General features: G+C 43.0%; 2 protein-coding genes across 3 annotated transcripts in view; one reads left to right on the top strand and one right to left on the bottom strand.

Moving 5' to 3' along the window:
* Window positions 1-9172, bottom strand: part of LOC143285500 (VPS9 domain-containing protein 1-like) — a 47518-nt gene extending 38346 nt beyond the window's left edge. The window contains exon 1 of the mRNA XM_076592830.1: window positions 9066-9172. The gene's annotated coding sequence lies outside the window, so the exon portion shown is untranslated. The remainder of the gene's footprint in view (window positions 1-9065) is intronic.
* LOC143285499 (uncharacterized) overlaps window positions 1-27676 on the top strand; it is a 40986-nt gene that overhangs the window by 10630 nt on the left and 2680 nt on the right. The window contains exons 4-17 of one of the 2 annotated variants that reach the window (XM_076592826.1): window positions 307-412; window positions 9095-9283; window positions 10902-11052; window positions 11640-13599; window positions 14438-14550; window positions 15252-15318; window positions 21229-21271; window positions 22241-22398; window positions 22786-22956; window positions 23262-23487; window positions 24596-24834; window positions 25298-25405; window positions 25902-26220; window positions 26641-26753. In XM_076592826.1, the coding sequence (XP_076448941.1) occupies window positions 307-412; window positions 9095-9283; window positions 10902-11052; window positions 11640-13599; window positions 14438-14550; window positions 15252-15318; window positions 21229-21271; window positions 22241-22398; window positions 22786-22956; window positions 23262-23487; window positions 24596-24834; window positions 25298-25405; window positions 25902-26220; window positions 26641-26753 (3963 nt within the window). The remainder of the gene's footprint in view (window positions 1-306; window positions 413-9094; window positions 9284-10901; window positions 11053-11639; window positions 13600-14437; window positions 14551-15251; window positions 15319-21228; window positions 21272-22240; window positions 22399-22785; window positions 22957-23261; window positions 23488-24595; window positions 24835-25297; window positions 25406-25901; window positions 26221-26640; window positions 26754-27676) is intronic. The other variant, XM_076592827.1, reaches the window with a different exon arrangement.

The raw sequence follows: 27676 nt of genomic DNA, 5'->3' as shown, positions 1-27676 counted from the left end.
TAAAAACTACAGACAGGTGAAAAACAGCAGACACTGGTGATTGAAAGATATCAGAACAAGGCAGGTGAAAAATAGTACAGACACAGGTATTGAAAAGAAAAAGTAGTCAGTGCGAAAAAGAAGTCAGTACAATAGTGGCAGGTGAAAAATAACACAAGTGAAAAATAGTACAGACAGCTAGACAGGTAACAGAAAAGTTTGGACAGGTTATGAATCATAGTTTTGGGGTCATTACTGTACCATGTCAAACAGATGCAAACTAGGCCTGTCGTTCTTATAACTCCCCATTTCTGTGATGGTGACCAGGCACAAGACAAGGATGTGCCAGAGCAGAATGACTTCATTAAACAATACCTCGCTGAGCAGCAGCGCAACCTTGAGCGTCAGATGCAGATCAAGAAGAAAGTCCATGGTGAGTGTATGTGTGTGTGATTTGTGTTTGTATGTGTGTGCGTATGCATGCATGCACATCTCACCTACCCTTACCGTATCTCTCTCTCTCTTTATTTTTCCCCCCAGTTAGATGCAGAGTAACAAGTGATACTGACAGTATACTCAAGACTGTACACTACCCTTCCGTTCATAATAATATCCCAGCATTCACTAGACTGGAAAGAAAGAGACACTTGCAGTGTTGGTCAGGAAATTTGAACAACACACCCAAAGGCATATCAGTGAAGTGAATGATACAAGATTGTGTGGTCCCAGTCTTCCCATTTAGCATATAAGTCACTCAGTTATGGGTAGGAACCAGATGTGGGTTGATAAAACCCTCCTCTGAAGGGAATCGAACCCACATCTTCCCAGCCATCAGTCCATAACACTAACCTACCGCCATGGTAACTGGTTGTTTACTTATACTGTTACAGCTGATTTGTTTTACTGAAATGAGTGTGAACATGCATGCATGTGTTAATCTTATCTGGGCATAAAAGTCTATCATCAGTTTAGAAGATGATTAATAAATGGAAAGAGAAAAGAAAGGAAATTAAGAACTTGTTCTATTTTGTTGATCACAACCACCCCAGCCCCTGTCTTCACATGCACCCAAAATTTACACATGAACGCATATGTGCACTTAAATCATACATGATGTAAACTTCCCCTTGAAGCACTGGTGTGTGTTTGCTCTTTCTCTGCATGCAGATTTGTCATCTGCTGTTTTCAGTGTGGCATGCTCTGTTAGAGAATTCAGAATTTTCGCCAAAACAGCAAAAATCAAGTAGAATGTTAAGATTATAAAATGTACACATGTATGATAGTCAGTCATGTCCGACTGTGATCATCAGAACAGCAGAGGTGGCAACTGCTGTCCTGACTATCTGGGTTAGAATTTGATTAGATGGAGAGTGTCTTTCCCAAGTTTCATCCCCACTCTCTTGGCCAAGAGGGTTTTAAGACAGTCAGCATTGGGATGGTTCCAGACAGCCAACAAGCCCCCAAGGCTGCAGCATTAAAAACCAGTGCAATCATACCTCCTAGTTTGAGAGCAACAGTCCTTCAAAAAAGACTAAGCTGTAAGTGACTTTCCGTTCCAATGGAGAAACCATTGATTGTACACTGTGCTGTTGGCCCAACTTAAGCTTGTGTCAAAGATTTTAGCTAAGCAATGGGCTGATGATAAACAATAATAATTGTGATAAATAAACAAATAATGCATTTCTATTTCTCTTTTTTGTCACATCAGATTTCTCTGTGTGAAATTTGGGCTGCTCTCCCCAGGGAGAGCGCATCGCTACACTACAGCGCCACCCATTTTTTTTCCTGCGTGCAATTTTATTTGTTTTTCCTGTCGAAATGGATTTTTCTACAGAATTTTGCCAGGAACAACCCTTTTGTTGCCGTGGGTTCTTTTACGTGCGCTAAGTACATGCTGCACACAGGACCTCGGTTTATCGTCTCATCCGAATGACTAGCGTCCAGACCACCATGCAAGGTCTAGTGGAGGGGGAGAAAATATCGACAGCTGAGCCGTGATTCAAGCCAGCGCACTCAGATTCTCTCACTTCCTAGGCAGACACATTACCTCTAGGCCATCACTCCACTCAAATAATGGTAATAATAGAATGAATTCTTTTGTTTGTTTTAAATTTTAGAGACAAAAAGAGATTGATATGGAGACAACTGGTATTTCAATTCCTAATCAAGTCTTGTCAAGTTCTTGATAAATCATGGATCTCTCTCTCTCTCTCTCTCTCACTATGCCTTATCTTCCCCCTCCTTTTTATTCAGTGGTAGGACACAACAAAGAAATTAGAATGAACAGCATATATTTTATAAGGTAACAGAGTACATAATTGCAAAAGTGAAGAAGTGCTGAACCTGTTGTGGTCAGTATTTGCACCCTATCACCCTATCCTTAAACACACACACACACACACACACACACACACACACACAGAGTGTGTGTGTGTATACCTGATAGCATACCTGTAGGCTTTCATATGAGAAGCTGGTATGTACTCTCTCTCTCTCTGTCTCTGTATGTTGTGTGTGTGTGTGCCTCTGCCAACGCTGACCTGAACATGCATAAAAAGGAGAAGAACGGAGATTTCTTACAGGAGTGTAAACACTGATAAGGTCAAAAAGATATGTAGGTCCTGCAGAGTGGAAAGCAGAATAGCAGAGACATGCAACTCTGTATTTAATTCTCGCTTCAATGGGGAGCCAGTGTAGAGTGCGGAGGTGAGGAGAAATGTGATCAGTATGTGGGACTCTGAGAATCAGACGGGCAGCATTGTTTTGAAGTTTTTGAATTCGCTGAAGAATATTATGTGGACAGCCTATGAGAAGAGAATTACAGTAGTCAATTCGTGACAGCACAAAAGCAGAAATAAGAGTTTTAATAGTTTCAACAGAAAGGTACTGACGGATAGAGTTGATGCGACGAAGTTCAGAATTGACTATGGGTATCAGATTTACTACCTGAGCATGCATGCTGAGGTTTGAGTCAAGAATGACCCCAAGGTTCCTTGCTGATTTACAAAACTGAACTGTGGCATCACCAACCACAATAGTGGCGGAAAAAGAAGTAGATGTGGACATTCTTGCAGAGGAAATAATCATAGCTCCAGTTTTGTCATCATTCAACTTTAGTTTGTTGAATGTCATCCAGGATTTAACATTGAGAATACAATCCTGCATTGACAGGATCAGACTGTGTATTTGGTTTGGTTCTGCAGACTTTTGTAGCTGAGTATCATCAGCAGAAGAGTGGTGAAGAACAGAATGGCCAGAAATGACATCAGAAAGAGGAGCAGTGTACAGAACGAAGAGAATGGGGCCCAGTACAGAGCCTTGTGGCACACCATAGGAGGTCAGGGTTGGATCAGACTAAGTTACTAACAGACAATCTGGAAGCCGTTGGATAGGTATGAAGAAAACCAACTCAGAACTGTTGAGTGATTCCCAAAAACATGTTCAAGTCTGGAAAGGAGTATACTGTGGTCTGTTGTGTCAAACGCAGCTGACAGATCGAGCAAAGTTAACACAGATAGTTTTCCTTCATCAACAGACAGTAACAGGTCATTAACTACTTTCAACAAAGCAGTTTCAGTGCTTTGGGAAGATCTATATATGCTGACTGAAAAGAAGAGAACAGGTTATTTAATGCTAAATGGTCTGAAAGCTGGGAGAGAACAATTTTTTCAATAATTTTGGACACAAAAGCAAGGCTGGATACAGGGTGAAAACTTTTGAGGTCATTGTGCTCCAGAGTGGCTTTCTTTAGGAGGGGCATAACAAGTCCAGTTTTAGTGCAGGCAAAACAATATCCAAACACTCATACGGTAGTGGTGTGGGAAGGGGGTCCAGGTCACATGTATTTGGAGCAGACTTTTTCAACACACTAAGTACATCTGTCTCTGAAACAGGTGTGAAAGCAACAAAAGGAACACCTTGAAATTCTTTTCCCAAGGGATGTGACACAACTGACTGTGAAGCCAGTTCTTTCCTGAGATTAACAATTTTTTAGCAGAAAAAATCTAAGAAGACACTGGGCAGTGCTGAAAATGGATAGATAGAAGGAAGCAAAGAAGATTTTGTTCTGCCACAAAGCTTATTTGTAATGCAATATAGTTCTTTGCTTGATTTAGCTTCAGAGATCTTGGTGTTGAAAAACAGAGTCTTCGTTTTGTGCACAAGAAAGGTGACAAAGTTCTTGGCTTTCTGGTAGATTTGTTTGTAGACAGTTAAACCAAATACCTTCCACTGTGCTTCCGCATGTTGCCCCTCTCTCGCTTCGCTGCTAGCAGTTTCTCACCAAGAAGCCCAAACCATGGACACAAGACCTTCCTGGATGACACCCAGCAACAAGATGCAGGGGCATGCTTGTCCAGTGCTGCCTGAAGGGCAATGTACTTGTATTGGTCAGCTGAACAGTCCAAAAAGCACTCAAGTCCTGGTTTCTGGTCGTTGCGAACAACTGCTCTGTCTATAGCACGAACGTTGCGCACACTGTGATACTCTGTCACAGAGGAGGGGATGTCTATGTCAAGGACACTAACTACACACAAATGGTCAGACTCTAAGTCATGATTCACATCAGATGATCAGATGAACTCCATCACTGGGCCTCTCAATCACCAAATCAAGAGTACGACCATGCTTTTGGGTAGGTCCACGCACAGTCTGAGAAAGGTTGTACATATTTAGAAGTTCTAAGAATTTTATAGCACTACAATCAGTGGAACTGTCAACATGAAAGTTAAAATCCCCTAAAAGAGACTTCCATGAAGACAGTTACAGTAGTACAAAAGATTAGGAAACTGTTCAAAGAACATGGTCTCCGTTAACTTATTAACAGAGGTGGGCCAGGGGCGATACACACACATGAAGTGCAGCACGCTATGCTGGGAAGTGAGGGACACTTGAAGCAATTCAAAGGATGAGTGGATGAAGGAAAATGTGAAGTAAAGGTAAGGTGGGGAGTAAGAGTGTCTCTGTAAATGACTGCAATACCGCCGCTACGACCAGAGGCACAAGGGAGTGACTTGATGGCATAACCACTGGAGGCAAGATCAGCACATACTGCTTCATCTCCACGGGGCTTGAGCCACGTCTCCACAATAAACAGTAAATCAGGATACAGGTCAGGCTGACAGGTCGGTAGTTTTCTGGCTGCTGTCGGCTTCCTTTCCTCTTGTAGATTGGAGTGACTGTGGCTTCTTTCCAATCTTTAGGAATTTCCCCACGATCCAGAGTGAGGCGGAATAGATGTGCTATTGGGCGTGCTAGAGACCCTGCTGCCTTCGCCAACACCATGGGGTGGATTCCGTCGGGTCCAGGTGCCTTGTTTGTTTTCAGATTTTGAAGTGCCTTTTTCACGTTTACCTCTTGCAGTATTTCCTGATTGCTGTACTCGGGAGGTGGTGGTAGGTTCTCCTTTTCTTCCTGGGTGAAGACTCTTTGAAAAAATTCGTTTAGAACGTCTGCCTTTTCTCTGTCTGTTGTCGGTTTTTTTCCGTCAGCTTTTTTCAAATCTGCAATGCCTGACCTGCATTTGGTTTTCAACTTGACATATGACCAAAAGACTTTGCTGTTTTTCTTTGCGTTGGCTGCCACCTTTTCCTCTCCAACTCTCTTCGCTTTGTGGCACACTCTTCTGGCATGGTTATTTGCGCGACGGTATTCCTGCTCGTCTTGAGGGTCTCGTGATTTTTTCCATTTCCTGAAGAGTCTGTGTTTGTTTCGAACAGTGTTCAGCGTTTTCAGGTCCATCCATTTCTGGGTAGTTCTTCCTGATGTCATCACTGTTGGGATGTGCTTATATACAGCTTTCTGGATCTCATCCTTGATGGTTTTCCAGGTTTCTTCAACTGACTTGTTGGAGAGAAGTTCATCCCAGTCTGCTTCAGCGAGGTCCAAATTCATTTCTTCGTAGTTTCCCTCTCAAACTTTGTCTTCTTCCTTCCTGGTTCTCGCTTATCGTAAGAACACGAGAAGCTGATGATGAGAGTCATGTGGTCGCTTCTTCCTAGTCCGGCTTGTATTGTGATGCTGTCTATCATCTCCTCTCGGTTGGTGAAGACCAAGTCATCTAGGCTGGGGTTCTATCCTTGCTTAAATCTTGTTGGTTCCTTCTGGTGCTGGGTGAGATATGTATCTTGGGTGGCTTTGAGGAATTTCTGCGCTTGGTGTTCCTCCCTACAATTGCAGGTCTCACTTTGCCAGTCGACTTTCGGGTGGTTAAAGTCACCCATCAGGAGAATGTGGGAGTACTGCTTCTGTTTGCCCAGGTCCACAATCAGTTTGTTGAGTTTTTCTGTGTTTTCCGGGGGAGAGTTTGGGCTTCTGTATATCACTCCAATCAGTTTATCTGAGCCATCCAGACGACATTCGACTAACATTTGCTCTTCAAAGTCGCCTTGAACTTCTGTCTGGGAAGCTTGTTGCTGTCTACATAAAAGCACATTCCCCGTCCTTTCTTGTCCGTGAGGTTATGAAAAAGGCCATAATCATCAATGGCTACCTCACATTCCTGTACTGCATATCTTGTGTTCTTTGGTTTGACTTCACTGATTCCGATTACTGATGGTTTGTACATGCTGATAAGGGCTTGTAGTTCACTCCTTTTGTTCAGTAATGAATCTGCATTGCTGTAGAGGCACGTACATGAGTTCAAGGAAGCATTGGCTGTATTGTTCTGGCGGTTAGATGATAGTTTGGGAACTGATGAAGTTTTAAAACTATGTACATTGCGAGTTGAGAGTTTTTTTACTCCGAGTCTCCCTGGGCCGCCTGATCCGGCGGTTCCCCGAGGTAGACCACACGCTTGTTGCACCTCACCCATCTTGCTTTGTCGTCCCCCGACGCCTGGGCCCTCTTCGTTTGCAGTTCATTGTAGAGTGCAGTCTCTTTCTTGCGTTCTGCAGGGGTCAAGTCCTTTCTCATGCTGATGCCAGAGATGGGGGTTGTTGCAGCAGCCTTGGTTTCTTCTTCCTTTCCCTTTCTGTGGTAGGTACACAGAGTCTCATCTCTCTGTGCCATAGAGTTGAAGGTTAGTCTTAGTGGTCTCAGGGGGCCTTCGCTTCCCTTTTCCTTCGGCTTGCCCAGTCTTCTGATGTCTATTGGTTGATGGGGGATATTCAGATGCTGCAAGATTTTTGTTGTTGTCTCTGTGTCTTCTGATTTCCTGTCCCTGGATTCAGTGGCTGCGCTTTCTTTCATTTTGAAAATGATCAGGTTGGTTTTTCTTCGGTGCCTGTCCTCCATTTCAGCAACTTTTCCCTCTGTCTTGCTGTCCCCGATGTCAACGATTTGGCTCTCTGTAGGAGTAGGACTGCCTGTATTGTTGTTTGCTGTGTTGATCGTGACATTTTTGACGGCTTTGTCTGTTATGTCTCTGATCTTTTCAACCATTTTCTGGGGAAGGTCACCTTCTGTTATCTTTGTTACGGTGGCCGCAACTGCTTCCATATTCTTTGATAGTTCCAGAACATCAGTTCTCAGTTCTTCCATGCCATTCAGAAATTTGTGGATTACCTGGCTGCACGATTTGCCGCAGTACCAATGTAGCTGTGGGTTGGGCTTGTCTGCATCTTTCTTCATAAACTTATAGGTGGCTTCGTCGACATCGACGCAAGTGATGTGGAACCACAGGTCACATATTTCACATTGGAGCGCTTTGTCCTTGGGGCCTACTGTGTTTGTACAATGTCCACAATTGCTGTTTTGAGTGGTTTGAGAGCGTTCATCAGTTGCATTTGATCCTTAGTGCGTCCTTGAGCTTGTTTCTGATGTTGTCCGTTTTTTATGGGCACCCGAAGATGATGTCTAATCTATGGTGCTTCAAAAAAGGAAGATTTCACTCACCTCTCAAACCATGTGTGGCAATGTATCCTTGTTCACTTCATTTTCAAACCATTACCATGTGTGGCAGTGTATCCCGTGTTCGCCTCACTTAATATCATAACAAGTCAGAAGAACCAGCAGCACACACTGATACAGTCCACCAACACAGCACTGTCGATAGACTAGTAATAGTTAGTCACAACCTTAGTATCATAACAAGTCACAAGGGTTTTGTTTTGAATCCATTTTTTTCTTTTTCTTTTCCACACGTTGTATTCCCGTAGGATAATCACCACAGCATACACAGGTTAGTTTTTGATTCAGTCAACTCAATACACAATACTTGCTTTCTCTTTCTTCAGTCAGTCAAAAACTACAACTGTATAGCAGCATACACTGATTCAATCCGTAAGTATAGTAGAGCAGTAATAATCATAATAATATCATGACAAGTCACTAGGGTTTTGTTTTGAATCCATTGTTTTGTTCACTGTCAGTCACAACACAAACTATTGTGCTAGGCCCTATGTGGTTGGTTGCCAACATCACGATCACAATGTTATTGTTGTACCAGGCAGTGAGCTGTTTTTGGCGGCATCACAAATGGGCAATTTCTGTCTCGCTTCACAGTGCACTTGTAAATCTTGAGAGGAACTTGGGTGGATACACCTCCCTAGTTGTTTTAGAGCAGTTTTGGTCGAATGTCACTCTCCAACTATCACTCGAAAAAAACATTTTCAGTAAATTTCTCCTCTCTCGTCTTCAAAGTCCGCCATTGCCCATGTATTCAAATGTTGAACAGTTAACTGTATAATACATATCAAGATTTCTTGAAGAACCAAACAGGATCCAAGCTTTCATTTTGCAGTGAACTGTTCTTACTGAGCATAATGATTTGGAGGGAGGGCAGTGAGACAAATGCTTTTATCGGCAGTCTCCACTGTTATTAATCATTGAAAAAGCCACTTTGTGTCAAAGTGAAAGTAGACTGATAAGAAATAACTTTTTACCAAGACCTTCCTCACAAAACTCAGCCGACAACACTTGTGACCAGTAGTTAAAGGCTTTTTTTACCATCTTACTCCCAACACGAAACGCTATTCAAGACTGACCAATGACTGACCGAGCCAAAGAATGAATGATCAATGATTTGACACGCACGTCTGTGCCTGTATTCTAACACCTCTTTTCATTTGAATCAAAGTACAGTCAGACACACAATAGAAAATTTTTCAAGACTGTAAAGGTTACGTTTGCAGCAAAATAAGACCTACCTTAACTCATGATTTGGGACGGTTTGCAGAACAAGAGCGTCTCTCGGCAGCGGAATCGGCAGACGATTCCCAGCCGTCTGCTGCCGAAGAGGAAATATCAAAGGAAGTGACGTCACCTACGAAGGTGAAGGCCGTCACAGAAGCACCTGCCATTGAAAGTGGAGACACAGACATGGCGAAGAGTCGAAGAAGCCGGCACGCTTCAAAGGATGACAAAAGTACGTGTATTTTGCTGTTTTAACCGTATGTTGCACAACATGGTTTTTTGTACATGCACATAGTCAGCTTGACTGAAAGATAAAATCTGGAGATATAATATTGATTTAGCTATTTTATCACGTGGGTGCCCGGGTTTTAATTTACGTCGTGTTGTCGATCCTGTTCTTTTGTTGCATTCGTTTTTTCGTGTGTTCTGTCAAATTAACAAAAAATCGACTGGGGAAAAACGTTAAAAACTTTATTATTTTTTTTTCTTTGCGATTCGATTTTAGATAGATGGTCTTTTTAGTTTTACCGTGAAGTTTTACGACCTTAATTTTCAGCACATCACAAAGACCGTGAAACAAATCTCTTTCGTTGAGCTGCTGCAAAGAGCTTCTGTTTTTTGAAGAGATTGTACGCAAAAGTCTGTTGAAGTTGAACCTTTGAGAGGATTTGAATTATCAGCATTATATCTGTAAACAAACAGCTCTTAGTTTGTTTTTGATTGTTTGAGTATAATTATAATTAATATAATAGAAAACGGTATGCTGAAATGTGTAAATCAGATAACGGGATATGTAACCAAATCATTTGCATGTTCATTAACATTAATCAGTTCTGGATTGAAATAAAAGGAACCTGATACAATTATATTTGCTAAAATTGATCGTCTCTTCATCTGATTATTCACATACTTTGGAACTCTAATAAAATCAGAAGTTAGTTGTTCATTGACAGGGTTTTGCTCTTTAATTTTTGAGGATGCTTAGTTGCATCAGTTATCATGTTCCGTTCTCTGATCTGTTTTGTCTGAATCAGAAGGATCCAGATTATTTGTTCTGTCAGCTTCTTGAATAACTTTTCATGTTTTTGTGGCTCAGTCAGTTTGCATATATATGGCCAGGAACCTGTAAACTATAGACACAACCTTTCACTGTCAGAGTTTATTTGAGTTTAAGTTTTATGAAGTAAAACTACAAAATGACACATATTAAAGACAGATAAATCAGAGAGCTATAATTATTGATTATTTTTTCTATTGCCCGTGTATTTTCACTGTTACTGTTTGCTTTAGAAGTGTAAATGATATTTTTGTCACTTCATTTAAGTAACTACTAACTTGCTGATGTTAGCTCAGTTGATTTCTAAATTGCCTAGTCCTTATTTTATACTTATAGTATCCTTTTTGGCTTTATTTGCTTTTTCTACTCATATGATCATTGATGACATTTCAGTGAATAGCATGTTGAAAATCACAGTTATTTTGAGGGAATTTTCAGATTCTTGTTTGCACCTAATAGTAAGTTAGTACTTGATTCAAGAATTGTTGGCCATGAGAGAAGAAATAAGAAACTGTGAATGTTTGGAGAAAGTTAGCTTTTATTTTTTTTGTTCTTTATTATCACGCTAAATCATTGTTCTGTAAGATATAAAGAGAAGGTATCATTCATTACATTAGTTGTATTCAGTGCAGAATGTCACAAATAGATGAATTGAACTTGAAGATCTGTATATCAGATATTTGATTTTGTCAACAATTTACTAAAAGTTATTGCTGATAATTACATAACAGTGCATGCCATACAGTTCAACTTTGCAGTGTTAATGTGACAGTAAAAAATGTTATTTTAACAGAAGAGTCCCGGGTGAAGGAAGTGGACATGGCTGTGTCAGGAAAGGGGGATGCAGAGGCGAAATATGCAGAACGAAAGAGTTCCAGGCGTAGACGATCCCCGTCCCAGGAGGAACCCAAATCCAGGGAAAGGCGGAGATCAGGATCGTCCAGGTCTGTTCTGTGTCTGTGTGTTTGACTGTGAGTCAAACATGCCTGTGAATGTCTGTGAGTGTGTTTGATTATGTTATGATACTGATGATGTTTGCATGTGTGTGTGTGAGACACACTCTGTGGGGAGTTGAGGCATACTCATTTGAAAGTTCTGTGCAGCAGAGTGGCTTGAGACTGGCACATTTGCTTGGAAAGTACAGATTTTTAAATTACCTAGTCCTTATTTTATAGTATCCTTTTTGGCTTTGTTTTTGTTTTGTTTTTTGTCTTTGTAACCTTGGCAATACCAAGAATCAGACTTTTTGTATCATTTATGTCATGTGACTGAATTGCAGTATTTCTCAGTCAGTATTTGATCAAATATTTAATATCCAGGCGTTGAATATGGATTGGAGGTAGTGACAGTGCCAAGATTTCAAGATGTGGTTGTGACAGTCCATGCTTAGACTTGAAATGTTTGGTGTAGTTGTATAATAAGTTAGAGATACTTTGAGCATTTGATGTGGTTGTATTATGTTTTTGAGTAACTCTAAATGTTCGATGTGATTGTAGTACAAGTGATTTTTCTTTCTTTCTTCTCCCCACAGTCCTGACCCTTCACCCAAGAGCAGAAAGTCCAGCCGAAGATCAGCCAGGGTGGTACAGGAGAAAGATGACGACCAGGCCATGGGGAGTTCTGAACGCAAGTCCCGCACCAGGTCAGCAAGTACCAAGAGCTCTGAACACGAAGAGGAGTGCGTGGAAGCTAGTCACAAGAAGTCACCAGCCAGTCACAGCCCCAGGTCTGCCGGAAAGGAAGGCAAGGACAGTGAGAAGGAAGCCAAAGAAGACGGCAAGGAAGCAAGAGATGGCATGAAGAAGTCCAAGGAATGTGAGGCCGAGGTGACACCTTCAGCAGCTGCAGAGCAGAAACCTGCCAAAAGCTCCAGATGGCGACGCTCTCATTCCGGGTCCATGCCCAGTGAAGGTCCAGCAGAAACCAGCTCCAGAGATGATGACAGGAATGAAGTCCAGGAAAGGGGAAAGGATAAGACTGAAACAGTTGATGCGCCAGTTAAAGGAAAGAATGAGAAAGATGTCCAAGAAGTTGCAAAGGATACAACTGAAAAAGTTGTCCCAGATGTTGTTAAGAATGATAAAAATGAGAAGGATGTTACACCCCCAAGTGCAACAAAGGATGATAATCGTGAGAAAGATGTTGAAAAGGAAGACAAAAGTGAGAAAGATGTACAAAAGGATATGAGTGAGAAGCATGTATCAGACACAATGAAAGATAAAAATAAAAAAGACGCCTCAGATGCAGCTAAAGACAACAATGGGAAAGACGTCTTGGAAACAGTGAAGGATAGGACTGAGAAAGATGTCACAGAATCAGTGAAGGATAAGAGGGAGAAAGATGTCAAGGAATCAGTTAAGGAAAAGAGTGAGAAAGATGTCGCCGATGTTGCAAAGGGGGATAAGACTGAGAAAGATGATGTCAGTGAAGCACATGATAACAAGATGGTCAAGGAACAAGAAGACAAAACAGGTTCATTGTCTGCTCTGCAAGAATCTAGTAACAGGGATGACCAGTCACAAAAGACATTAGAAACACAGAAGGATCTTGCTCAGCCACAGGTGGCTGAAGATGACAAATCTGACAGAGATTCAAAAGAAGACAGAGAGAAAGACTCCACTGAAATAAGCAGAAAGTTGACTGACCCGGTAGCTGAAGCAGTGGAGGACATGAAACAAAATGAAACGTGTCAAAAACCCAAAGGAGACGAAAGTAAAGACGACAGTCCCAGTGAGGTATCCAGCAAGCCCACCCGGCGACCTTGGAGAAGCAAGTCTGGGGACGAGCAACCTGCAGCCAAACAGAAGAAACTGGCAGAGTCAGGGGAGAGAGCGGAGGAGAAGGGAGACGGAGACATGCAACCTCCACAGTCTGACAAGAAAGAGAATGAAGGGGAAAAGGATACCCAGAGTAAGAATGACAAAGCTAGACTAGGAGACGAGCCCCTAGTGGACAGCCCTGCTCCCAAACCCTCTGACGTACCCACAGACAGCATAGAGAAACAGTCCAAAGATACTGACGCTGACAAAGACGTTGACAGACTTAAAGACAAAGAAGAAGACAGTAAAGAAACAGAAAAGAAAGATGTAATAAAAGACGAGAAAGGTAAAGACATACCCCACAAGAGTGATGAAGGACAGACAAAGACAGACAAAACAGATGTAGCTTCTGAAAGAAAAGAATACACTGACAGGTCCAGATCAAGGTCCAGGTCCAGATCGACATCACCCACACAGGACAAGACATGGAAAAAAGGGAAGAGAGATCGATCTTCCTCCAGTTCAGATTCCAGATCCCGTTCGCGTTCAGTGTCCAAAAGCAGGTCGTCCAGATCAAAATCCAGTTCCAGATCTAGATCAGGGTCCAGGTCGTCGCAGTCCAGTTCCTCTGATTCTGAAAATGATGATAAGGGTAGACTGCATGGCTCGGTGACTGCTGTTGTGACCAAGAAGCGATCCAGGTCCCCTGATCAGTCAGCAAAAGACAAACAGGTAAGACCAAATCCACATGGTCTGATTGTTTTGATTTGGTTTAATTTTCTCTTTAAGTCTCTGCAGTCTGTGGCTCTGGATGTCCCCTCCACACCCACACCCCCACACCCACCCCTCTCTCTCCCTCCCTCCCTCTCTCTTCCTCCCTCTCTCTCTCTCTTCCTCCCTCTCTCTCCCCCCAATAGACTGCTGGAGAGTTCCACAGCCATCTTGGATATTGCACATGCACATCTAACTTTTACTCGAAATCTCAAGCAATGCCAAAGGCGATAGACAAAAGCAGCAAACATGCGCTGTCCTCCATTTCTTCAGTTGATAGTCTCCATTGCTGCAGCCAAACTGTACAATATATGCACAATAAAAAAAAAAATAAAAAAAATTTATTCAAAATATAAGTAAAAAGTCAAAGAAACAAGCCTTCTGTTTCACACGTTCTTCCTCTCTCAGTTGCCTTGTTGCTCGAAATTTCGGAGAGCCAATCAACTTCGAGAGCACAGATCATGTGATGCGTCTCTATAAGTCATGTCAGCATGGAACTCTCCGGCGGTCTATTCTCTCTCTCTCTCTCTCTCTCTCTCTCTCTCCCACCCCTTTCCCTCTGTCTCTGTGCCCAACCAATGCTCCCTTCTCCTTTCTCCTTTTTTTCCCCCCATTTCTACACCTCCCCTTCCTTTGTTTCCGTCCCTCCTTGGTGTTTGGTAGCATTATAGTCCTGGCTGTATTGTTCTGGTTTTAGAAAAAGTCTTATGTGGCATGTTTCAGTACTGTGAGCATTGTGTCTCGTGACTCATGGCTGTGTTGCCTTGCATATAATTTTCTGACGTACTGTGGATTTCAGGTCCCAGAGGGAGCGAGAGCATTGGAGAAGGCAGGCCTCCGACCCAAGAAGGATGATAAGCCATCTCATCAGCAACAAGCAGAGGCAAAAGAGCCAGAACCAAAAAGCACCAGGTATGGTAATGTGCATAGATTATTATGTGAAAACTGAATAGATCAGAATGGAATGCAGGGACTGTTTAGAAAATTATCGGCCCTTCCCTCTCTTCGTCTCTCACTCTCTCTTTTTTTATTTTATTTGGTATTGTCACTTAATTGATCTTAATTTAGTGATGATGTTAAAGTTAACTGTGAGGCTCTGATCCTATCTCCCAGGTTTGACTGAAGAATCAAACAGGGCATCTAGTCATTCAGATGAAATGATTAACCGAGGTCCTGTGTGCAGCATGCACTTGGGGCATTGAAAAGAAACCCATGGCAACAAGTGTTGTCAGGCAAAATGCTGCCGCAAAAATCCATTCTGATAGGTACACAAATCTATGCATGCACTCATGGGTTGACAAAATGCATGGGGTTATGCTGCTGGTCAGGCATCTCTCTTTTTCTCTTTAAAAAAAAAACAAAATTTTTTTGTTTGCACAGTCTGTTGTTGCTATAGTGTTATGCTTCAGAGTTAAATAAGTATGTTACTTAAACGTAATTTTAGGAAGAAAATTTCCTTTTTGTGTCGCTAATAGGCCGAACTTCTCCCTTCCCTGCTGACAGGAGAGGCTTGTGATACAGAACAGTTGTGTGAGTGACTCCCATCTGTGTGAATGTTTGCATAGAAAGACTGGTGACAGTGGCCCTGATCCCTTTCTGCGGTGTGTTGACAGGTTGTCAGAGAAGAGAGAGGAGAAAGAAGAGCAGGGTAAACTTCAGCCAGTAGATAAGCTGGATAAGGTAAGTGGTGCATGGCACCATGTCTGTACTTTGCCATCTGTTGTCATCTTGGTACATGGCGTGCTTTCTTTCACTTTGGGGGAAGTTCAAACATCTCCACAGAGGGTGGGCCAACATCTACCATTGTAACTGGAAAAGGCAAAGATAAAAGTGCATGGTAATGCTGGGAATTGTTTTATTGTGTGTCCCTTGATTTCTTGTCTCCTAAGTTGAGTAAGGAGTCGGGTGAAGGGGGAGGAGAGAGATGGAAGTGATGGGGTGGAAGAATGGGTGTTGTAGACATGTGGTATATTGTCAGTGTGTACATTATGTCCCTATGGTGTATGGCATGGTTAGCAAGGGGACCGCCTTCACATGCTCTTGGGCCCTGCTGCCGGATGACCCTGGCAGATCGGTCCTTTGGCTTGCCATGGCGCCTTCCTACACTGCTGCCGCTCACATGCTGCTGCTGGTTCTTGGCCCTTGCCCTCACCCGACCCAATCCCATTGCTGTGATGGACACTGACGTCTCCTTGCCTCAGGGTGGCAGGCAGGCACTGTTTGGAGCAATAATGGTTGCAGATGATACACCATCAGAAATGACATTTACAGTTGTGTTTTTCTTCCACCTTGAGACTGCCCCTGACTGGTTTCCTGGTTTGCTTTCATCATGTGTCAGCAAGTGACCTGTTGGTGGACAGTATCAGATTAGTCATTGTGAGCCATCTTCCCTGTGGATAGATCACACCAGTCTTCAGTCAGTCAGACCGCCGCCGTCTTCTCAGCCAGGTTCCATGACAATCTTGACTTGTGTCACTGGACTGCACATCTAGCAGTGAAATGTTTGTGATGCACCCAGTGCCAGGCTGTAGTCAGCACAGAATCAGGGACTGGAGCACGGAGTGACTTTCTTCACCACACCTCACCAAGCAGAGACCGCATCTGTGTCTGTGTGTTTGAACTGTTCCTGAACTGTTTCATTCATCCAACTCCTCGACTCTTCAACATGACAAGTAGAAACTCGACGTAACTTCAGAGTTTTTCATCCTCAACGTGAAACAAGACTGTGACTTTCCCCCTGCTCAAGTATCTGGAGATGAAATCAGTGTTATGGTGTGTGTCGAAAGGTGTGTTGAACTCTGTTCTGTTATAGAAATTGTCAACTAGCCCAAGAGAGTTGTGCCCCAACATTTTTTGCCGTTGTGGAGTGCAATTGAAATGCCAGTCAGAATACATTCTTCAGGAGTCATCAGTGGTGTGCAGCTTACTTCCACTCTTTATGTGAACAGTAACACATCTGATTTTTGTGGAATCTGATATACTCTTCTTTAGGACAACAGCAGCTGATGTGTGCCATCCAGTGGTGTCATGCATAGTGTGGTTTTATTGCTACAGTGTAGGTTACCTCAGACTACGACAAATTCTTAGCGCTTTACGATGTTCCTGCAGTAAGTGTTCAACATAGTGGACTACAAATACAGCAAGATATCTCTGGGTTTTTTTTGTGGTTTTTTACCTTTTCACTTCATCACAACAGCTACTGTTCATCTGCCAGAATTATGACTTTGTGGTTTAACCCTCCATAGTGCCTCCATAGGCAAAGATGGTGCAGTGTCAAGTGTTTGTAAATGCTGTGTGGGACATACTTTTTCTCCCAACAACAGAACTGATGTTCTGTACCTGCCATCAGTAGTGGTGGTGTTATCAAGAATTTGTGCACAATACAGATTGATTTCCTGCCCTACCCTCTCCTTTCTTCAGACGAAACGTGAGAGAGAGTGATGATTTGTCAAACAACTGGTAAGGTTCTTCCATGAAAGGAAGTTGGAAGTTTGTCAGAAGATTGTAAGCTTGCTGTCCAAGTTCCTTCTGGTAGATGGACTCTTGTGTTGATACGTGACCAGGACTGGTTGGCTCCTCACACTCACCATGAAGTTACTCAGTAATGGACATGATTTCTGTATGTGGTGGTGCGCACACAGAACACATCTTCACTGGTCGTCAGTACCGTCTGCAGAATGGAGAACCCTTGAAGGTGTTGCCGTCAAGCTGTTGTGCTGTTGCTTACATGTGCATATTGATTTCACAGTTTTGAAGACTTTTTCAGACAATACATTATAAGAACACTGGTGTAGTTAAAACACTGATAAAGGGTGACTGTGTGACCTGATTTCAGTGTATTTCTCACTGCTTGATTCTGATGAGTTTTGCTGTACTGTATGGTCTTTGTGTGGTAAAATCTATATCCAGAAGCACCATGAACTTCGAGTGAAGCTTTCCTGCTACAAACACTACCATGATCAGTGATCCATCATACCAGTTACCTTATTCTCTGTGACAGACATAGATCTCTCCATTTTGTGTTGTTATATGTCTCTGTCGTCATGAGTTCATGCAGATGTGAAATATAAACTCATCTACACCCTGCCATGGACTTGAAGGACAGGACTATACTGCAGACATAGTGGAGAACTCTGTGACTTCCTTTGTAGAGGGGGTCACATCACTAGGCACATGTCTCAAAGCCAAGCGTGCATTTGGTCATTGCAGTGGTGGTTAAGTCAGTGATATTCGGACTTCATCGTGATTGTCATAATACTGGGGTTTTTTTTCATGGCTGTTTTTTTACCCGTCTGAAAAAGTCTCATTTGTGTAGTCTTGGCGGGTGCTCTTGTGAATTTACAAGTCAAACTGTAAAGTGAGAGAAAGAAGTAAGAATGCATCAACAGCAGCTGTGTGGTTGAATCATCTAGTCACTGACAAATACAGACAATGAACCAGTGTGGTTTGAGTTCACAAGGATACATAGTGTGTTGTGAGGGACTGATGCTAGGCTACCAAACAGCATGTGTTACCTCAGCTGGCACCTGAACATTCCGGAGATGGGATCCAATGTGGCAACAGCTGTGATACATCATGGAGGATTGCCACGAATGACAGTTTCATCATCAAATCTTGTTCATGTGTTATTAACAACACCAGTGTGTTGCCCCAGCTAGCCTGTGGTGGTTGTAGAGATGTAGGCCAGTGTGATGGTTCCACATGGCTACATCCTGCAATGTGCCTCTGAAGACTGCTGACATTCACTTCATGTCACATCGTCACATCAGTGTGCTGATCTAGGCAGATGGTTCCTCGCTGATTTATATACACAGGACAGTGACTTTTGTGCTACATCAGACAGGTAGGCCAGTGTGATTTGGTTCACATGGCTACTTGCTATATTTACATTAAATCTATCTTCCATCACATCAAGAATAACATGGCAGAGACAGTCCATGAAGAAGACTTCTTCCAGTGGCCCTGACAAACCATCTGTGCTCAAATCCAGTTGTTAGCACAACTCTTGTTATGAACACCGGTTTATCACAAAAGAACTGCAGAAGCAGACATCTTCAGTTAAGAACTTGACTTGTAGTCTTTGAACATCAATTCTGGCCATCCCAGAGCAGACTTGTTTGTATTGTCATCAGTTCAAGCCAAGCTGTGCTGTATACATCATGCTTCACAAATCCTGGGGATATCAGATCAACAAGGCAGTGCCACCTCGAAGCATTGTGGCAATGTCTTCCTGTGGCAGGTAATGTGTGACAAGTCCCAGTTGACTCAACTAGGTTTGAAGCAGGATGAAATCAGGACCTGACATCCACACAGCAAGACACCCTCAGGACACCCACCCTTTGTCCTGTGACGACCATTCCTCTTCCTCCCGCAGTGAAAGCATGGTTCACGTTGGCTGTCTGGCGATGTTTCTGCTGCAGAGTGGCGTGGTGGTTGTCTCTGTTGGCGATTGACTACCCTCCAACGTCCCTTGGCCCCCCCGTTGCATCTTGCCTCTCAGTAGCTTTTCATACACAGTTCAGGGTGTCTGCTGGTATTTGATCCTTTTATACTTTGGGTTACTTGTCAGTGTGTTATGTGACTTGTTATTGCATTTAGAGTATCTTTGCCTCATCTGTTCATGTTGTGTTCAAACAGTTTCTCTGTTGCAGCTTGTGAGCCTTCCAGGTACACCTGTAACTTTAAGAAATGCCCTGTATTTCTGTTTTATAGGATTTGAACACAGGCTCTTCTTCCCCAATCTCTTCTCCTATCTCCCCACTGTCTCATATCTCTCATTTTTCTCTCCTCCCTCTATTTTTCCTTATGACAAAAAGCAACATTTACATTCCCACAAGCATGCACAGGCGTACAATCTATCACTGTCACTCACACATACCCCATGCATAAAATGTTTTATAATGGCGAACAGTTCCCCTTGTAAACTCTTTCCTGTTTTGTTGCATAAAAGGACAGTCTTAAACACCCCAAAATTGTAACACTAACAGTTTCCTGTCTTTCATATATTTAGCATTATTTCTTTCATATCTTTCTTGCGGTGGAAGACATGACTTGCTTATACTGGTCAGTTATAGATGTTATGTGCATAAAGACCAGTTGAAGAAACTGGATGAAAGTAGAATGCTTGCAACCATTCTACCAGTGCCACTCTTGTCACATTTAGCAATAGGCTACAGAACACTGGCACTAGTGGCAGTCTGCCACAAAGTGGTCACAGTGGCTTTGACCACAGCTGATCAGTGCTTATATGATGTACATCAGCATTCAGGTGCTTTTCAATACATACAAAAGATGGCTCTGCACACTGGTAAAAGTGAAGACAATTTGTGAGATTCTATCCATGAAGTCTCTCTCATCTACCTTGGGTTGATAGGGTTGAGTTGGGGGGGGGGTTGGGGTTGGGGGGGGGGGGGATATTGTTTGAAATCTCATTTATTATTATGAGTACTAGTGGTCTGATATATTGTTGAATCCAGACCATTGTGTGGATTTAAACAATGTGAATGAAAATTTCACAAGAATGACTTCTTTTGACGGAATTTCTTTTTAAGGTTTAGTTCAGCATCATTTGCACACATACATTGTCTCACACATACTTGCGTTTAGTGTGTGTGTGTGCATCTCTCTCCCTCTCCCTCTCTCTCTCTCTCTCTCTCTCTCTCTCTCTCTCTCTCTCTCTCTCTGTCACCCCCTTCGCTCCCTTCTTCTCTTCTCTCTTCTTTCATGCACATATACAGTCTCACTCCCATTGTATGCACAAACACACATATCAAGTAAATGACCGGTAATAATCATTTAATGCATGAATTTCATATCAGGGTTGTTTGTGTGTGTGTGTACATGTGTAGGTGTGAGTGTATTATTTGTTGGCAGTTACTTTTCAAAGTTTATTTGTTTTTAGTATTATTTGTAATTTTATTTTGCTGCCTGAAAATGGAGTTTTTTGTTGTTCATTTATTTGAAAGTGATATGAGTTCTTGCTTAAATTTAAAAAAACAAAACAAAAAAAAAACCTATTTTAAATTTTAAAAAAAGGGTAAACTTGATAAATTTCTCTGCATAGTTACTTGTGAAAGTGAAATCTCTCTCTCTCTCTCTCTCTCTCTCTCTCTCTCTCTCTGTCTCTGCCTCCAGGCTCTCCCCTTTCCTCTTGCTCCCTCCGCTCCTCTCAATCTCATTGCTTCTTCTGTCTCTCACCACCTGTCTCTTCCCTCTCTTCAGCCTCAATTTCTGGTCAGACGGTAATAATCTGGTTGTATTTTTGTGTTGTTGATTTACTGTAAGACCTCAACAAAAACAGCTGGAAGTCAGAGGCTAAGTAGTATTTCATTGATTTTATTTCATGCTGCATCATTGTCAAACCAACAGAAATTAGTATAAAAATCCATAGCTGATATCAACCATAATTACAATAAATGTATAATTTGAACAAATCTATGAAGTAGTAAAGCCTTGTTGGTTTGTTTTGCTTTCCACTGTCACCGGTTGTGTTTTTTCCATTTCAGCAGGAAAGACAAGTTGAAGGCATTGTTGTGTGCTATTCAGCCAGTTAAAATGTGTGGTTTATTGTTTCAGTTCTGTCTGTTTCAGGTGGAATCCAGAACCTTCCGTAGATTTGGGTCTGCCAACAAAGGTTGAGCATACTTCTCCAGCCTCTCTGTCTCTGTCTCACTTCTTTCTCTCTTGTCTCCCACACGGACATGCCATTTTAGGGGCATGATTCATTAGAACAGTTTGTCTTTGCCTCTGTCTCTCACTTTGCTTTTTCTGTTTACATTTTTTATGCAGTTTGTAATGATATGATATGCACTGTAAAAGATGAACACTATTTGACAGCCTTTTACCAATGGTGATGGTTTCTAGAGTGTTTTTTTTTTTCTTTCATGCAGTGAGAAAGAGGGTGTCTGTGTTTGTTCAAGGAGGAACAACAGATTGGTTTTCCCACATGCAATGAGGGACTCAATTCTCTGTCTCTCGTCTTCGAGTAAAATTGGTTCCAATTCTCTGTCTCTCCGTCTTTATCTCTCTCTCTCTTCCCCCTTCTCCCTCCCTCCCCTCTCTCTCTTTCTCTCTCCCTCCTCTCTCTTTCCATACAACTTTCAGACTAATCACAGATATAAACATGCGTTTGATGATGTTTGAAGAACAAACTTGCGCAAAAGAGGAAAGCATAATGAGACTAAATTCTTCAATGTTTGTCACGTAAATCAAGACATTTCCTCGTGTGGTGAAGTCAGCTTGTATGAGACCATCATGTGCATGTATGTGTGTTTGTGTTTATGTGTATATTTTGTGCAGAAAAAGTGAGAAAATAACATGTTTTGTTTTTCATTAAAAGAGAGAGAAGGAGATTAACATGATGATGACGATGTATACACTTCTAGTTTTCTTTCCTGGGCCTCCGGTTTTGTTCTTGACCTCAGGGCAGGATTTTTTTTAGTTAGGGGTCATACATCATCATTTTTCTCTTCCTCGGTCATCTTCTTGGTTATTGTTCTTTCAGTGAAGATGCAGAAGTGAGATAGAAAAGGAAAATGAGATATTATTACTTTGGGAAGGAAAATACTGGATGATAAAGATTTGCTGTTTTCTGTGATCGCAGCCAAGGAGACGGAGGGGCCAAAAGCAGAGGAGGGTGGTGACAAGGAGGACAAGGAGGCCTCCAAGGACAAGCCGGTGAGGAAGAGGAAGTGGGGCTCCAACAAGAGCACCACCAGCACCAAGCGCACCTCTCTGGAGATATCCACAGACTCCCTCAAGGTCTGTACCCCTTTTTCTCAGCAGTGGCAGCTGGCAGCAAAAAGTTTTACAGTTACACACATTACAGTGGTTCTGGTGGTGGTACTTTTATTCAACATCTTTTCGTGTATGTGATATTACCACTGTTTTATATTTCTTATCTTCTGTGATATCACTATGGTGAATGTATTTGATTGGTTTAAAATACTGGATTTTGGTGTCATATACTGTACCATGTCAAACTGATGCGTAACTAGCACCGGTTAATCAGCAAATGACCAGCTGCACAAGTGCAGATTCCTGTTACAAAACATGCATAAAGGTCTGCATTGTAATATCATTTTCTGACACACCGAGACTGCTGCAGGTAGTGAGGTGTACAGACTGGTTGTGTTGTATTGTGTGCAGGGCCTGATTGAACTGCCCACAGAGCCTGTGCTGGAACTGGAGGCTGGGGAGGCCATGTTCCTGGACTCTGAGGAACCACAGCCGAAGCAGCCAGCACCACAGCCACCACAACCACCACAGCAACCACCACTGCCACAGGACAAGCGAGATGTCAAAATAAAACGGACAGTGGTGAGAACAATGCTTGGAGTAGCTGCTGCTACCTTTCTTCAGCACCCCTACCCCTTCTCCCTCTACCCCATTTCCTCATCTCCTGTCTTCACTAAATTGTGGGGAATTCAGATGAATTTCACTTCACTATTAAGCATTGGGAACAATATTCATTGTACTCACTACCATTTGGAAAGTGATTTCAGAAGTAGTGGTCTTTGTTGGTAAAAATTTTCTGTTTTTGTTTTTTGGAGGGAGAGCAAGGGGAGGGAGGTGCTGTTTTTAATGACCAAATACATAAATTGAAAAATGTCCTCTATTCCCAGGTGATGAGAGAGGAGGAGGAAGACGCAGACGACGACATGCGACGCGTGGAGACATCGGAGGATTCCCGTGTGGCCAAGAAGAAGAGCAGCACCGATGATGAAGGGGAGCCAGTTACCGCCAAACCCAAGGCCAAAAAGCTGAAGGTGATCAAGATAGACCCAGAGGTGAAGGTGGCCCCCAAAGACGTTGCTCCCCCGGAGAAGGAGAAGGAAAAGAAAGGGGAAGGTAAGTACAGGGGATGGAATGGGGGAAGGGGGGGAGGTCAGTTTGAGTTTCAGAGGTGTCAGAGAATGTGGACTGATACAGATGTGGAATACCAGAGCGTGGTATTGGATGCCTGACCTTCGCACAAACCCAGCGCACTGGTCAGGCCTTGGGTAATAGATTGCAGAGGCAACTATGTGTGGCATTGGTGATGCACGTTTTTGGAATGGAAAGGGATGGGGTAGTTTAAGTGTTAGGAGATAAAGGTTGGTTTATCGGACTTATCTGTAATCTGTGGTCAAAATATGTTTTGCTGTTGCCTTTTTGTTTTATATGCTTGCTTTTTTCTGAGGATGTTTTAAGGGATGTTTACCTTGTTACATTAAGGGCATGGTTTCTGCAGAAATCACGGATCATAGATACTTGTAGTTAAATTCCCAGAAAGGCATTTCCAGTGGAGTGTGTAAACTAATGCTGTGGGGAAATTACTCAAGGGACGTAGGGGGGCCAGCAGTCTGCGATGCTGAGTTGATGTTAAACTGAATCATGTTGTGGACAGCCAGTAACCATAACAGACCATCTCAAGGTTGAAAACTCAGCAGACAGTTGAAACCGGAGTGGATAATGCTGACTGCTTTCTTGTGTTGATGTGTGTAGCTTAATTGTAGTGCATCCGCTTTGGAAGTGAGAGAATCGGGGTACATCATGAAATCCCACATTCTCCAGAATTTTCTTGCCCTTCACTGGACCTTGAATGGTCGTCTGGAGGCTAGTCATTCAGATTAGACGATAAACCAAAAACCTGTTTACAGCATGCACTTTGCACATGGAAACGAACACAAAACTACAAAATGGTTCATCCTGGCAAAATCTGAAGAAGAAAAAATCCACTTTCATGTACATGTGTGCGACTGAAGCCCAAGTGGATTGACACAGGAAATGAATGATGAGCACTCAAGTCAGCTGTCAGTAGCTCTACCTTGGCATGCAACCTGTTGTGCAAATGACTCTGTAAAGCACCTAGTGTTTGATCTCTGACCAAAGGTTGGTGCCATGTAAGTGTGAATAATCATGATGATAGTGAAGGTGGAATAAAATGGGTTGCTTCCCCCCAAAACCCCCCACCCAGCAGCAGAGGCCCCCAAGCCCTTGCGACGACTCAGCCAGCCCCTGGTGCCTGCCGATGAACCAGAGAAGACCAACCGGGAGCAGTCACCGCCGAGGAAACCGGTGAACCGCATCGTGCACATCATCAACCTGGTGCGGCCCTTCACACTGGGTCAGCTCAAACAGCTGTTGGAACGCACTGGCACGCTGGTGGAGTCCGGGTTCTGGATCAACAGCATCAAGTCACACTGCTATGCTACAGTCAGTGGCCTCTGTGTGTGTGTGGTGTGTGTGTCTGTGAGAGGCATGTCTGCATTTGTTTCTAATGTGTGTGTGTGTGTGTGTGTTGAATGTCTGGCCGTACTGGATGAGTGTTGACAAAGTAAAAACTTTTACTTAAATGCAAATCATGAAAGGATAAAAAGTTTGGGGTTTTTGTTGTTTTTTAGTTTGTGTTTTTTTGTTGTTGTTATGAGAATTTTTTCAAGTTTCTACTTTTGATAATAAGGGATTGAGTTCTGGTCAATACTAATTAAAGGTAAAGCATACAACAATGGGGAAAAATAAAAATGTGGGGCAAGTCTTGAGTGACACTTTTCCCCAAATAAAAAGTCAGGTGTATGTGTGACATGAAGGTGTTGGTGACATGCGCTGATCAGCAGTGATGACAAATGGATCAGAGAGAATCATATTGTACAAAACCGTGCCATCATTAATGTTTCAGTTTGAGAAGGAAGAACAGGCAGTAGCCACAAGAAAAGCGCTACATGGAGCAAGGTGGCCGCAGTCCAACCCCAAAACTCTTCGTGTGGACTTTGCTGACCAGGAAGAGGTAAGACACATTGAACTGCTGTGCCACACATAGATTTGATCAAGGTTTAGGCCTTCTTTGGATCACTTTGAAAACAACACATCCACACACAAATGCTAACACATGCCTGTGTATGCACACTCATGTTAAACACTGCCTATATACAGATGCACACATTGAATGCACATGAATTCATTAATGTGAAGTATCAATATGCAGTGAAGAAACATCAAGAAACAGTGCATGGTTTCTGATGGGTAGAGTGGTCAGGTTGGTAGACAGAGGGTGGTAGCAGATAGTACATGAATTTCTAGACAGTCTGTAGTTGACACACCAACCCCCAATCACAGGATAGACATGCAATAGGAAATGAACTGTTAGTAGCTGTCAGCAGATGGATCGTGGAGGGTGGTAGTAGTGGCCCACAAATTCATCATAAACTGTAGTTGTTGACACACCAACCCCCATTCACAGGATAGACATGCAATAGGAAATAACGGCAAGTGGCTGTTGGCAGATGGATCGTCGACGGGCACAAGAAGAGGGAGGGATTCCCCCTCCCCGCCCCCCACCAGCCCCAGCCAAAAAAGAGCCCACCCCTCCACCAGCCAAAGAACGCCGCACGTCAGCACCAGAGCCTGAGCGAAAGCGAGAAGAGCGGCCTGTCCGAGAATGGGACCGTGGCAAGAGGTCAAGGTCAACTGAGCGTGCTGCTGTGGGTCGTGTGAGATCAAGGTCACGCGAAAGGGCAAGAGAGAAAGTGAGTGATCGGCAGCGGGAACGGGAACGTCGGCACAGGGAGCAGGACAGGAGCAAGGAAAGGAAGGAGAAAAAGCGTAAGAGATTTGACCAGAAAGATTTTTTTGTGTGTGTGGTTTGTTTATGTTCAAGTTTCTCTTGTTAATGTATGTTTGTCATGACTTGCCCATGTCAGTCCAACAACCTTTTGTGTGTGTGTGTTAGGCTTTACTTAATTTCTCATGTCTGTGAACAATGTGTGTGTAATTATGCAGTTGTGTGTTTAAGTTGTAATCTAAAACATTGGCATTTTATCAGATTCTGCAAGTATGATGAACCACATATCATGGCATGATAGTACTGCTGGAACCCTCAGATACAGCTTTAAACACAGTTTAAATTTAGATGAAGGGTTCAGATTCTCAAACGTGTAGTGATTGGCACTAGTGATGCCAAGGAAAGAGAAGTGAAGGGAGTTGTGACAGAAAGTGACAGAAGTCTTGTGGTGTGCCCCACAGAGGCTGAAGCCCCGAAAGTTGAGGAGGAACCCCCGGCCAAACTGTTGGACGATCTGTTCCGCAAAACCAAAGCCACCCCCTGCATCTACTGGCTGCCCCTCACTGAGGAACAGGTGAAACTGGCTTCTGTTACCCGTGTCATGTGTGATCTGCCTGTGGTGTGTGTGTTCTGTGGTGTGCATGTTCTCATCTGTCTGGTTTGTGTGTGTTGTGTTCCTGCGGTGTGTGCTTGTTCTCTCTTGTGTCTGTGGTATGTGTGTGTGTTCCTGTGGTGTGCATGTTCTCTCTTGTGTCTGTGGTGTGTGTGTGTGTGTTCTGTGGTGTGTATGTTCTCTCGTGTCTGTGGTTTGTGTGTTCTGTGGTGTGTTTGTTCTCATCTTGTGTCTGTGGTATGTGTGTGCATGTTCTCTCGTGTCTGTGGTGTGTGTGTGTGTGTTCTGTGGTGTGCATGTGTGTGTTCTGTGGTGTGCATGTTCTCTCGTGTCTGGTGTGTGTGTGTGTGTGTTCTGTGGTGTACTTGTTCTCATCTTGTGTCTGTGGTGTGTGTGAGTGTTCTGCAGTGTGCATGTTCTCTCTTGTGTCTGGTATGTGTGTGTGTGTGTTCCTGTGATGTGTTTGTTCTCATCTTGTGTCTGTGGTATGTGTGTGTGTTCTGTGGTGTGTTTTTTCTTTCTTGTGTCTGTGGTATGTGTGTGTGCGTGTGTGCTGTGGTGTGTGTGTTCTCTCTTGTGTCTGTGGTATGTGTGTGTGTGCTGTGGTGTGCATATTTTCATCTTGTGTCTGTGGTGTGTGTGTGTTCCTGTGGTGTGTTTGTTCTCATCTTGTGTCTGTGGTATGTGTGTGTGTTCTGTGGTGTGCCTGTTTTCATCTTGTGTCTGTGGTATGTGTGTGTGTTCTGTGGTGTGTTTGTTCTCATCTTGTGTCTGTGGTACGTGTGTGTGTGTGTGCTGTGCATGTTTTCATCTTGTGTGTGTGTGTTCTGTGGTGTGCTTGTTCTCATCTTGTGTCTGTGGTATGTGGTGTGTTTGTTCTCTCT

The sequence above is a fragment of the Babylonia areolata genome, chromosome 9 (genome assembly GCF_041734735.1).
Source record: "Babylonia areolata isolate BAREFJ2019XMU chromosome 9, ASM4173473v1, whole genome shotgun sequence".
Classification (NCBI taxonomy): Eukaryota; Metazoa; Mollusca; class Gastropoda; order Neogastropoda; family Buccinidae; genus Babylonia; species Babylonia areolata.
The sequence above is the reverse complement of the archived record's forward strand: the minus strand, read 5'-3'. Positions and strand labels throughout refer to the sequence as shown.